Source organism: Phyllobates terribilis, unplaced genomic scaffold, assembly GCF_046119375.1.
Source record: "Phyllobates terribilis strain yellow unplaced genomic scaffold, ASM4611937v1 Scaffold_7__3_contigs__length_470593459, whole genome shotgun sequence".
Taxonomy (NCBI): Eukaryota; Metazoa; Chordata; class Amphibia; order Anura; family Dendrobatidae; genus Phyllobates; species Phyllobates terribilis.
In genome coordinates, this window is record NW_027362767.1 from 323284761 (window position 1) to 323296644 (window position 11884).

The following is an 11884-nucleotide window of genomic DNA, read 5'->3' on the forward strand; positions in this document are numbered from 1 at the left end:
GCAATAAAAAATGCAGGTAACCTAATTGAAATAATAGGTGCAGAAATTCTGCAGCTTCAAAAACTGATTGTGGTAACGTAGCTTTTCCTCCTGGTTTTGCCTTACAAATACTGATGTAAAATACTGACCAAATACTGAACGTGTGAACATGGCCTTAGAAGAATCTGTTGCACGTTTCCTTATTTTTGCAGGAAGAAAGAGCGCAGCGTGCGGATTCATTTTCAGTTAAAATGACAGCCTGTGAACTAAACACTAAAAGGGTCCCGTTATGTCAATGGGGTTGGTCTGGTGCGCTCGGTTTTGCAGGCGTTCTATTTTTCTGTACCTATAGGGATGATATGTCAGGGGGATAGTAGATGGAATACAGCCTTCTTAATATCCCATGCTTTACTGAAACATTACTGGCTGTACTGGTGACCTCACATTAAATATTTTCTAACTTTATCCTTTTTCCTACGAAGAAACATTTGAGAAAAGCCCTGCTGCAATTTGTCCTCCGGCCGATAGGTGGCGCCCCGCTTTTACTGTGTGTTTGGAGAGCGTCTTCCACTGTGTGTCTCTCTCTTTCGCTGCGCCGCTAACCTCTGCCCTCTGACTTCCGGCTTCCTCTTTGCCACCCGCCATTGTGGAGACAGGGTCGTAGCTATTCGCCATGGTGAGTGAATCCGATGTCATCCTTCTCCGCGGCGCCTCATCTCCGGCCCGGGGCGCGCTGTGTGGCGACGGAGACCCGGGGCCATGGCCTCCTGTGTGTATTGGGCCGGAGAGGCGGGAGGTTTCTGGGGACGCCGGGTTCTAATAGCGGCCGGTGCTCTGGAGGAGACGCATCACCAGGGCCGCGCATGTGCTGGGCAGTGTCTGCATCATTCATGGCTTTCTGGTATCTCATCCTGCGGTGGAGGACTACAACCCCCAGCATCTCCTGCCTGAGGATAGCAGCTGATCTCTACTGACCAGTGTATAATGGCGCCATGTAACCTGCGCCTGTAATACCCTGCTGTATGGCTGCCGATTACAGCGTGCTGGACTGTAGGGGAGGGGGTCTCTGCCTGCATGGAGCTGGTAAGGGGGTCTCTGCCTGCATGGAGCTGGTAAGGGGGTCTCTGCCTGCATGGAGCTGGTAAGGGGGTCTCTGCCTGCATGGAGCTGGTAAGGGGGTCTCTGCCTGCATGGAGCTGGTAAGGGGGTCTCTGCCTGCATGGAGCTGGTAAGGGGGTCTCTGCCTGCATGGAGCTGGTAAGGGGGTCTCTGCCTGCATGGAGCTGGTAAGGGGGTCTCTGCCTGCATGGAGCTGGTAAGGGGGTCTCTGCCTGCATGGAGCTGGTAAGGGGGTCTCTGCCTGCATGGAGCTGGTAAGGGGGTCTCTGCCTGCATGGAGCTGGTAAGGGGGTCTCTGCCTGCATGGAGCTGGTAAGGGGGTCTCGGCCTGCATGGAGCTGGTAAGGGGGTCTCGGCCTGCATGGAGCTGGTAAGGGGGTCTCGGTGCCTGCATGGAGCTGGTAAGGGGGTCTCGGTGCCTGCATGGAGCTGGTAAGGGGGTCTCGGTGCCTGCATGGAGCTGGTAAGGGGGTCTCGGTGCCTGCATGGAGCTGGTAAGGGGGTCTCGGTGCCTGCATGGAGCTGGTAAGGGGGTCTCGGTGCCTGCATGGAGCTGGTAAAGGGGTCTCGGTGCCTGCATGGAGCTGGTAAAGGGGTCTCGGTGCCTGCATGGAGCTGGTAAAGGGGTCTCGGTGCCTGCATGGAGCTGGTAAGGGGGTCTCGGTGCCTGCATGGAGCTGGTAAGGGGGTCTCGGTGCCTGCATGGAGCTGGTAAGGGGGTCTCGGTGCCTGCATGGAGCTGGTAAGGGGGTCTCGGTGCCTGCATGGAGCTGGTAAGGGGGTCTCGGTGCCTGCATGGAGCTGGTAAGGGGGTCTCGGTGCCTGCATGGAGCTGGTAAGGGGGTCTCGGTGCCTGCGTGCCTGCATGGAGCTGGTAAGGTGGTCTCGGTGCCTGCATGGAGCTGGTAAGGGGGGGGGGGGGGGTCTCTGTGCCTGCATGGAGCTGGTAAGGGGGGGGGGGTCTCTGTGCCTGCATGGAGCTGGTAAGGGGGGGGGGGGGGGGTCTCTGTGCCTGCATGGAGCTGGTAAGGGGGGGGGGGGGTCTTTGTGCCTGCATGGAGCTGGTAAGGGGGGGGGGGGGGTCTCTGTGCCTGCATGGAGCTGGTAAGGGGGGGGGGGGTCTTTGTGCCTGCATGGAGCTGGTAAGGGGGGGGGGTCTCTGTGCCTGCATGGAGCTGGTAAGGGGGGGGGGGGGGGGTCTCTGTGCCTGCATGGAGCTGGTAAGGGGGGGGGGGGGTCTTTGTGCCTGCATGGAGCTGGTAAGGGGGGGGGGGGGTCTCTGTGCCTGCATGGAGCTGGTAAGGGGGGGGGGTCTCTGTGCCTGCATGGAGCTGGTAAGGGGGGGGGGGGTCTTTGTGCCTGCATGGAGCTGGTAAGGGGGGGGGGGGGGGTCTCTGTGCCTGCATGGAGCTGGTAAGGGGGGGGGGGGGGGTCTTTGTGCCTGCATGGAGCTGGTAAGGGGGGGGGGTCTCTGTGCCTGCATGGAGCTGGTAAGGGGGGGGGGGGGGTCTCTGTGCCTGCATGGAGCTGGTAAGGGGGAGGGGGGGTCTCTGTGCCTGCATGGAGCTGGTAAGGGGGGGGGGGGGGGTCTCTGTGCCTGCATGGAGCTGGTAAGGGGGGGGGGGGGGTCTCTGTGCCTGCATGGAGCTGGTAAGGGGGGGGGGGGGGTCTCTGTGCCTGCATGGAGCTGGTAAGGGGGGGGGGTCTCTGTGCCTGCATGGAGCTGGTAAGGGGGGGGGGTCTCTGTGCCTGCATGGAGCTGGTAAGGGGGGGGGGTCTCTGTGCCTGCATGGAGCTGGTAAGGGGGGGGGGGGGTCTCTGTGCCTGCATGAAGCTGGTAAGGGGGGGGGGGGTCTCTGTGCCTGCATGGAGCTGGTAAGGGGGGGGGGGGGGTCTCTGTGCCTGCATGGAGCTGGTAAGGGGGGGGGGGGGGGTTCTCTGTGCCTGCATGGAGCCGGTAAGGGGGGTGTGTGTGTCTCTGTGCCTGCATGGGGCCGGTAAGGTGTGTGGGGGGGGGGGGGTGTCTCTCTCTACCTGTGTGTGGGGAAGGTCTCTTAGTGTATGGGGCCAGTAATGGGGGAGGTGGGTCTCTATGTTTCTGGTAAAAGGAGAGGGGGGGGGGGGGTGTCTGTGTAGGGGGATCAGTAATGGGGATATCTCTGTGTATTGGTTTGGTATGGGGGGGGGGGCTGTCTCCCTGATGGTATGGGTCCGGTAATGTTGGGGGGGGCTGTCTGAATCCGGTAATGGAGTGAGGCCTCTCTCTGGGGCCATAATGGGGTGTCTCTCTGCCTGTGTGTATGGGGCTGGTAATGGGGGAGGGGTATCTGTCTGTATGGGTCTTTGTACTGGTCTAATTGGGGTGAAGCTACTCATTGGGTTTCTGTAGATATAAGGTAGGCCGTGCCTCTTGGGACAGATACACTGGATTTTTCAGATGTGTGCAGGGAAATTCTACATCAAATACAGTAGCGGGAACGTGATGGGATTTTAAAGGGTTTGTGCAGAATGTACATAGTGATGCCCTATCCTGAGTGTTGCCATAGCATGCTGAGATGTTGGAGCATTGTGAGGGCTGGTGCTGTACTCCTGTATCATTAGGGTGTGTCGACAGAGCAACTGTCACTGAAAGGAGGGTCCTCTTTTTTTTTTTTTTTTTCCCCCATAAAAAGGGTTTTCTCATCTCAAATGGGTAAAATTACAGAGCGCTTGTGAAAATAAGGAACTTGGCAGTTTATATGCCATTAAAAATCCTCACCGTCCTCAAGAATGTTGGGATTTTTAAATGGGTTCTCTAAGAATGTAATAAAATGGCCCTTGTCAGGTAATGAAAACTGCTACTCATCCTAGTGGCATGTCAGGACTGGCTGCAGTCTAAAGACATACAGATCCCGAGACCTGTGTGGACAGAAGACCAGTGTCCTATCGTAAGCACAGATACCTTCATGAGCTGCCAGAGAAGGGCTGCGACATCAGAAGAAATAAATCTCAGCTGACTTAGCACTCCAGCCTCAGTCTCTGGCAGCTCACCTGTATCTGTACTTACGATACAGTTCTTCTGTCGGTTGAGACTTCAGCCTATCCTCACGTGACTAGGACGGTCTGCAGTTTGAAATACGTGATGAGGGCCATTTTATTACTATTTTGGAGAACCTTTTTAACTTTCTTTATTGCATTTGCCTAGGTTACTGGCCACCACTGCAGTCAATCAAGGAGTGCAGCCCTTGTGAGCTTTATCCTATAGAGCTTGTATGCGCTGGTGTTATGAACTTGGCCATCTTCAGTGCAACTGTGATCCAGCTTCTGATGCCACAGTTTCCCGTGTGATTATCCTATTATAGGATGATTAGCTAAAGAGTAACTATGAGGACCTGGCCACTTTCTAAATACTTTTCCAGCACTGAGCACCCCTTTTCGTCAATCTTAATTTTGTGTTTTGTTAGAAATTTGCTTGCTGTGTTTTGTTAGTGATTTGTTTGCTCATCAGTTCAACCTCGGGTATCTATTCCATTCAGTAACCATATCTCCGAGACCTTGGGCCATTGTTCTGTCACCACAGGTAGTGTCACATGCAAACCCAGGGGATGGGTTCCACCTGAGAAAATATCTCCACTAAAGGCCCTGTCACACACAACGAGATCGCTAGCGAGATCGTTATTACGTCACAGTTTTGAGATTGCTGGAGAGTCGTATCGTGATCGCTGGGGAGCTGTCAAACATGCAGAACTTCCCAACGATTTCGGCCGCCCCAGCGATCTAACTAACGATCTCGTTGGTCGTTGGGACGCTTTCACACAGCAGCTATTTCAACGATCCACACCTTGATAGGGACTCTACTGTGTCACAAAAGCGTGCATAAAATTACTTTTCCGCGCCCCCTCATCTCCGATCGGTGGACACTACTGCGTTATGATTATGTGTTATGATTGGGCGGCAGGTTTAAAAATAAAGCCACATTGTAGCAATTCCGTCTCTTTGTTCCTATCTGCGCTCTGGTTTCAGATCGTAGCAGCGTTCACCGGGCTGTATTCGTTCATCTCGGCTTTAAGGCCCTGTCAGCGTCCTGATTTTCGGATTCTAGTAGCGTTCTCCACGGCGGGAAATGAGACTGCTGTAGCGACCACCAATCGGGGACGAGGGGCACGGAAAAGTCTAATTTATGCACGCCTACGTGTCTCCGTTCTGAATCGCTAATGAGGTCGTTGGTTAGGTGTTAAATACAGCGATGCACACTGCCCAGCGGGAGCGCAACGACCCAGGAATGGTCCAGGAAGCTTTGTAACTATCAACGATCTCACAATAGGGGTCTGATCGTTGCTACCTGTCAGACGTAACGAGATCGCTAGCAAGATCGCTATTGCGTCACAAAACCCGTGACGTATCAACGATCTCGCTAGCGATCTCGTTATGTGTGACGAGGCCTTTAGGCACAATTAGCTGGGGGAGGGAGGGGTGAGCTCTTCTGCCGATTCAGGGGGCTGAACCCTGTGCAGGAGAAAGGGAAGTTTCATTGCTAGTCGGACTGAGAGCTGGGTGGTATCACGGGCTGCGGTCGTGATATCCATCATCCGATGGAGCATATGCTGTGACTGTCAATATACCGGCGGGAGATACAAAAAGCTGTGGGCCAACCAAAAGTTGGGGAACAGTGGGTATCACCTGGTACGTGGCAGTGGAACTACTGATCCCAGGTTAGAAACTCTAGGACTAAGAGAATTGCCTGTTGGACATTTACCTGGAATTGCTGTTCACCGTGGTCGGAAGGAATAAAACTAATTGCATCGATAACCTGCCTAGGTGATTATTAAAATCCACAACCGCACATCTTTACAGTAACCATCATTTCATTTTTTATTGTGTAATTCAATAGTACATATGATAAATTATTAAGTTATTTATTTTCATATCAGAAATCCACTTCTTTCACTTCCTGCCCTAATTTTTCACTCTCAATTCATGGGTAACATCTTTATTCAGTGAAGACAGACTTTCCCATTACAGGCAGTGACAGTTAGTGTTTTTAAAATTCTATGAAAGAAGGAGCTAGAGGCAGGTATTCTGCTGCAAGTTCTCCTGAAACGACAGATACCGCTCTCCACAGAATTTTGAGCAGCAGCTGCCATCTTCTATCTCAGTAATGGTAAAGTCTTCACTTTACAGAATTTACCTGTGAATTGAAAACATTGAGAGTGACTGATCAGTCCAGGATGAGAAAGAAGCTGATTTCTCTGGTAAGACATATTATAAAGTTGCTTATTTTCATGTGTACTATTGATGTATGAAAAAAAAATTTAAATGCTGTTTACGCTTTAAAGCAACATTCGGTTTTGTCTATTATTCCCTGTGGCTGTACCCGACTGAGGTTCTTTCAAGCCGTTGTTGGAAATATAATGGTATAGCAGGAATGCATCTTTATTATAGTTCATGGGGGCAGATGGCTGCTACAGTGTAGATGCACTCTAGGAGTTATATTCCGAGCGCTAATATTGTGTATTTTACTTTTTCTCCTCAGTCGTCCCACAAGACCTTCAGAATTAAGAGGTTTCTTGCCAAAAAGCAGAAACAGAACAGACCAATCCCACAGTGGATCAGAATGAAGACTGGCAATAAGATCAGGTATGTCTAAAGCTCATCAGACCTCGGGTTTAGTGACATAATGGCACTTGCTTAAAGGGAATCGCATTTGACCTACCTAAACTATTAAATAGGTTTTCCACTACTAATTTAACCCCCTTTCATTTGTCTTAATTATTCCTAACTTAATACTTTTCTAATACACTTTTATTACCTGCCCTGCTCCTATAAGCTCATCTCTCTGTAGGTCATATATCCTTATCTTCTTGATTCTGGCTCTGTTACCTCCGATCTGGGGACTGGAATCGGACGAACAGAGCAGGGCACATCATTGGTGGGGAAGGGGCTATGTCTTGGTGCGTGACAGCTGTCTGAGCACGCATAACTCTCCTCTCTGCTTGGATGCTGCTTTTGAAGTGCCCGTCCGTTCAGCTGACAAGCCCTGCAATGTGCTGATCATTAGAAAGTATATCACAGGGCTAGTCAGCTGAAAGCAGCATTAAGGCAGAGGAGAGTGAAGCCTGATGTGAGCTCGGTCATGCATGGTGCCGACTGACTGCTGATGCTTTGACGTCTGTACCTTCAGCTGACAAGCCCTGTGGTACACCCTACTTTCTAATAACAAGCAGCACTTTGCAGGGCTTGTCAGCTGAACAGACAGTACTTCAAAGCAGAATTGAAGCAGAGAGGAGAGTGAAGTCTGATCTGTACATGTGTGCTCAGACTGCTGTCACGCATGAGATGAGGCCCTTCCCCACCAGCAACGCGCCCTGCTTTTAGTCCGATTCCGGTCCCCAGATCAGAAGTAGCAGAGCCAGAATCAACACAGAACCCGCAATATGTTAAAAAAAATAGTGGTGAGATAACCAAATTGTGTCTATCACCTGTGAGGACCTAAGCGTCCAAAGGTCATACGTCCAAGGCATCCCCACAGAATGGGTCTCCAGCATGTTACAAAATGATACCAATGAAAACTACTGCTTGTCACCCAAAAATATTATATCGCCATAATCGTTAACACTTGATTAGTGCAGCACGGTGAAGGACTTGTGCTGAATTCTGATTTTTTTTATCTAGGGATAAGTGTACCCTTGCCCTGGAGCCTTCAATAGGCTTCATCGCAAGTTCCTTTTTTTTTTTTGTATTGCAGTTCCTATAAAGGAACAGAAAAACTGAACTCCAGATGCCAGGTGTAAACACAACCTAATGTTTATCCAACATGTCACATATTAATGCCGAAAAATCTGCATTTAAAGAGTAACCATCTTTTATTTATTTTTTAATTCATAAATTAATAGTACACATAAAAATAAGAAACTTTTGAGAATGAATGATCAGTCGTAGCTGAGAAACAAGCAGATTTCTCTGATAAGATATATTACAAAGTTCCTTAATTTTAGGTGTACAATTGTTTTATGAAATAAAAATGAAACCAGTCGCTCTTTAAAGAAAGTCTGTTCTTAAACACACAGACTATAAACTTTTCTAAAGCTATTGTATGTCCTTGAGTCTGGTTTCACGCATCTGTTTTTTTGCTGTCCGTACAGCTCTCAATGGCTGACTTCACCTCAAACTTCTTATGCACCGATCAGGCTGTTGAGTTGAAGTCAGAAGATCGGAGGCCGGTCCGTGCATCGCACTCATTACTTACACTGAGAAACACGGATAATGATATATAAAACCGGCCTAACATTACTGCTGTTAGATGAACTGCATGAACAGGCACTGGATAGGGAGGAACCAATGCAGGTTGCAATTACAGTGCTTCATTGTGGTGGGAGTGCTGTCATTATCCTGCAGAAATTAATGATGTCAGTTCTTTGAGGTTTTTCCTTCATCCAAGGAGAATCCTCCTGAGCTGATAGCTACATACTGCTACATGTTGTAAATTTACTATGAATAATGCACATTTAGTGCTGTGGTAGTAAAATACGTATTGTAATCACAGGTACAACTCCAAGAGGAGACACTGGAGAAGGACCAAGCTCGGCCTGTAAAGAAGACAGACCAACATTCTGGGTTCCTTCTGAAGACCTGATAACATCTTATTATACAGCTATCATTTTGTAGAAGTATCTATGTGCTTTTGAATCTATGAAAATATAAAAACATCTATTTATCTGCTACTGATATAATGACCATTGCTGGCAATAAACTGATGTGAGGTCCGATTGGAGAACTCAACCTTTACATGGGACATGTAATTATTCATTTCAACTTCTATTTTCTTTTATTTTTTTGGACCTTAGAAATCCCATCTTTTACTCCTCACCCAATCTGCATTCAAACATTTACTTGTTGACTGTAAAAAAAAAAATAATAATGTTTGCACTTTAGTCCTCCCCACACACAGACCCTTATTTCAATAGCTATAACTTCTTCTTTTTTTTTTTTTTTTAAAGTATGAAGCTCACTCCATATACCTGAACGCTCCCTGTGATGTAGTGGTATGTCATGGGGTGGGAAAGGGATAAGATCTCTTCCTAAGTGAAAACTAAATCACCACAAGAAAGCTCAAACCTTTGAAACTTGACAGTCTGTTCTACTGTGTTTCCCCCCAAAAATTAAGACCTACCCTGAACATGTTAGCCCTAGCATCATTTTTCAGGATATTCACATATGCTTGAAATATGAGCACTACTCCAAACATAAGCCCTAGTTGCCGTTCATTAACTGTTTTGGCAGCTACCAGTATACATGTAAAATACTAAAAAGAATACAGAACGACTGAGACAGTAAACACTTCATCAAGGAAAGCAGACGCCCCACCAGAATAAGTGTTGACTAGTGCCCGACACTCACACTCAGATGGGCTTGTACCGCTGGCATCACTCCATGCCCGAGTGTCGTGACTATTTCTGGTCATCAAATTTCTGCTACCCTTGGCTGCAGTGGAACGGCAAGGGACTGGACCATGAAGCACCTTTGACAGGAGTGACGCAGATCTGTGTGTGAGCCCATCCACCATCTGCACATGCCAACTTTAATTGTTTTGAGTCTAAGGGGGTCTGGCGAGTGATTCTTTTCGGCAGGCCTGTGGAGTCGTGTCCATTTTGGTGGAGTTGGTATAAAATGGACCAACTCCCGACTCCTAAAATATATAATAAATTGGGTACTGTAGTTAAATGCTGTTTGTGGGGAATATTTTTTCATAAGAATTTGGGAAAGTTATGAAATGTCCTATAAATGTCTGTCCTATTCCTGATCTAAGGGTCTAGACTTTTAGCTGAGATGAATCTGTGCTACAGTAAATTTATCACTTAAACATGAGCCATGTTTGAGGGAGTCGGTGTCAGGGAAATTGAGCAGTCAGAGGTTTGGCTTACGGACTCTACAGCTCTGCTTTTCGGGTGTGCCTGCTTTGGTGAATAGACATCCACCATTTACAGCGGTACACTGCCATAGGTACCATTAAACGGAGGAACAAGAAATATATTGTACTACTACATTTTGAGAGCGCTATTCCGTAGAGTACAAGAAGGGAATCGTGGAGGACGCCCAGGGCCCATCTTCTGCAAAGAGATGTTGGATATCCGAATGGTCCAAATATGGCGAGCAGAGTATGATAACCTCGGTCAACAGGTGCACAAGGGAAAAACTAAGAAGCGTAAGTGTAGATCAGGTCAACATCCATTATTTCCGGAGTTAGAAGATATGATCTGTGAATGGGTTACTGACAGGAGAGCAAAGGCTATCGTGTGCAGGAATGATATTCAAGAACTTGACCTTACAAAGGCACCACAATTAGAAATATCACCAGAAGATTTCACAGCAACACATCATTGGCTGGATGGCTGTCTTCAGTGGTATGAACTGTCTCTAACAAGATCCACAGCACTGTTTAGGCTGGAAGATGCGTTTCTCCTTGTGGATACAGGGGGTAATGTTTCTCCTTGCGGAGAGTGACAGGTCAAGCCTTACATACCAAGGTGAGGAGACTTCTTGCAATGCTCCTCTGGGAAATTAAATATGCAAATTGTCCCTTCACAGAGGAAGAAGAATAGAACTCTAGCGCCACAACCCTTTTAACGAGCCTTGTCACATGACTTGGGATTATAGCCATACCAGAACCTCAATTTGCAGACACTGTGTTCTGGAGTATTGCCCCTCGTCAGCACGAAAGTGTAAGAGGTGTCTGACCGGGATCCAAGGGGTAACAGTTCTCCATGCGGAGAGTGACATGTTAAGCCAGTGTCTGCAAATTGAGGTTCTGGTTTGGCTATTATCCCAAGTCATATGACAAGGCTCCTTAAAGGGTTGATATTGACTTTTAGGATTGCTACTTCCTGTATCAACCCTTTATCGAGACTTTTCAAAGTTTATTATTCCAATATGGTGTAAAAGATTTGATGAATTGGGCCATTTGGATGTATAGTGGTGTATTCTAGGCATTTCCTATTTCTGTAATCACCTCTATGACAGTACCACAGGAGGTTGCCTCCCCATCCTAATTAGGGACAGGAAACACAAGAGGTTTAAATATCCTTCCCCCTCCATCGATCCTCAGTGTTTTTCCTGCCCCTAAGGGATGAAGAGGTTTCTTTATGGAGTGCTGTGGCCGGCGAGCTGTCTCTCTATTTGTGTTACCTTAAGTCTGGCAGCCTGGGAACAATCGTCCTGTACCTTCCTTGCGCTGCTCCCACTCTGGAGCGGGACCGCACCATTCTCCTGCGCCCATGGCAATGATGGATGGCGAGAGTGGCTGGGGGGCCTCCTGTATCTCCCCTCTTCACTGTTGACACGGCAAGCTGCCGCCTCTCTTCCGGAGCTTCTCTGGTAGGCTGGGGTACGCATATGAAGTGACGCCCGCCACCGAGTCAGAAAGGTGGAACGCACTGCCATTCTTGTGGGAAATTTGAATTTGGACCACGGAAATATGCTCAAATTAACAGGATCTGACGTCAGAAGAGGGGAGATCTCATCCCATTGGATGAGAAAAGCGCTAGGTCACGGTTTCCTGGATAAAAGGACTCTGACTGAAGACACCATAAGGTAGGAGTGAGGTTCTAATAATGGAGGTGTCTTCCCTTAGAGCTGCATCTGTAGAGCCCAGTGAGTATACCTGGTAAGGGTAGGTCCCTTTGCTGCAGGATCTGTCCTTATACATTCCCCCTTTTTCTTTTAGGGAAACAAGGATCCTGCCCCAAAGTTAGAGATGAAGTTAGATGAATGGTGTGACAGGAGATCCAGTCGTCCTTAGCCACCTTCTTCC

The 11884-nt window shown here is 48.5% G+C and overlaps 1 protein-coding gene and 1 non-coding gene across 3 annotated transcripts; both read left to right on the forward strand.

Annotated features, from left to right (window-relative positions):
• The first annotated feature begins 523 nt into the window (after positions 1-523).
• On the forward strand, positions 524-8862 carry RPL39 (ribosomal protein L39). 2 transcript variants are annotated; one of them, XM_073641153.1, is made up of 3 exons: positions 524-655; positions 6611-6714; positions 8621-8862. In XM_073641153.1, the coding sequence occupies exons 1-3, from the start codon at positions 653-655 to the stop codon at positions 8667-8669; spliced, it is 156 nt and encodes a 51-aa protein (XP_073497254.1). In that variant the 5' UTR covers positions 524-652; the 3' UTR covers positions 8670-8862. The 2 variants fall into 2 exon arrangements, with proteins under 2 accessions (XP_073497254.1, XP_073497253.1); XM_073641152.1 differs by lacking the exon at positions 524-655 and adding an exon at positions 6291-6329.
• On the forward strand, positions 8415-8545 carry LOC141155614 (small nucleolar RNA SNORA69). Its single transcript, XR_012247542.1, has one exon. It is a non-coding gene; the product is annotated as a small nucleolar RNA SNORA69 (small nucleolar RNA).
• Positions 8863-11884: the final 3022 nt, after the last annotated feature.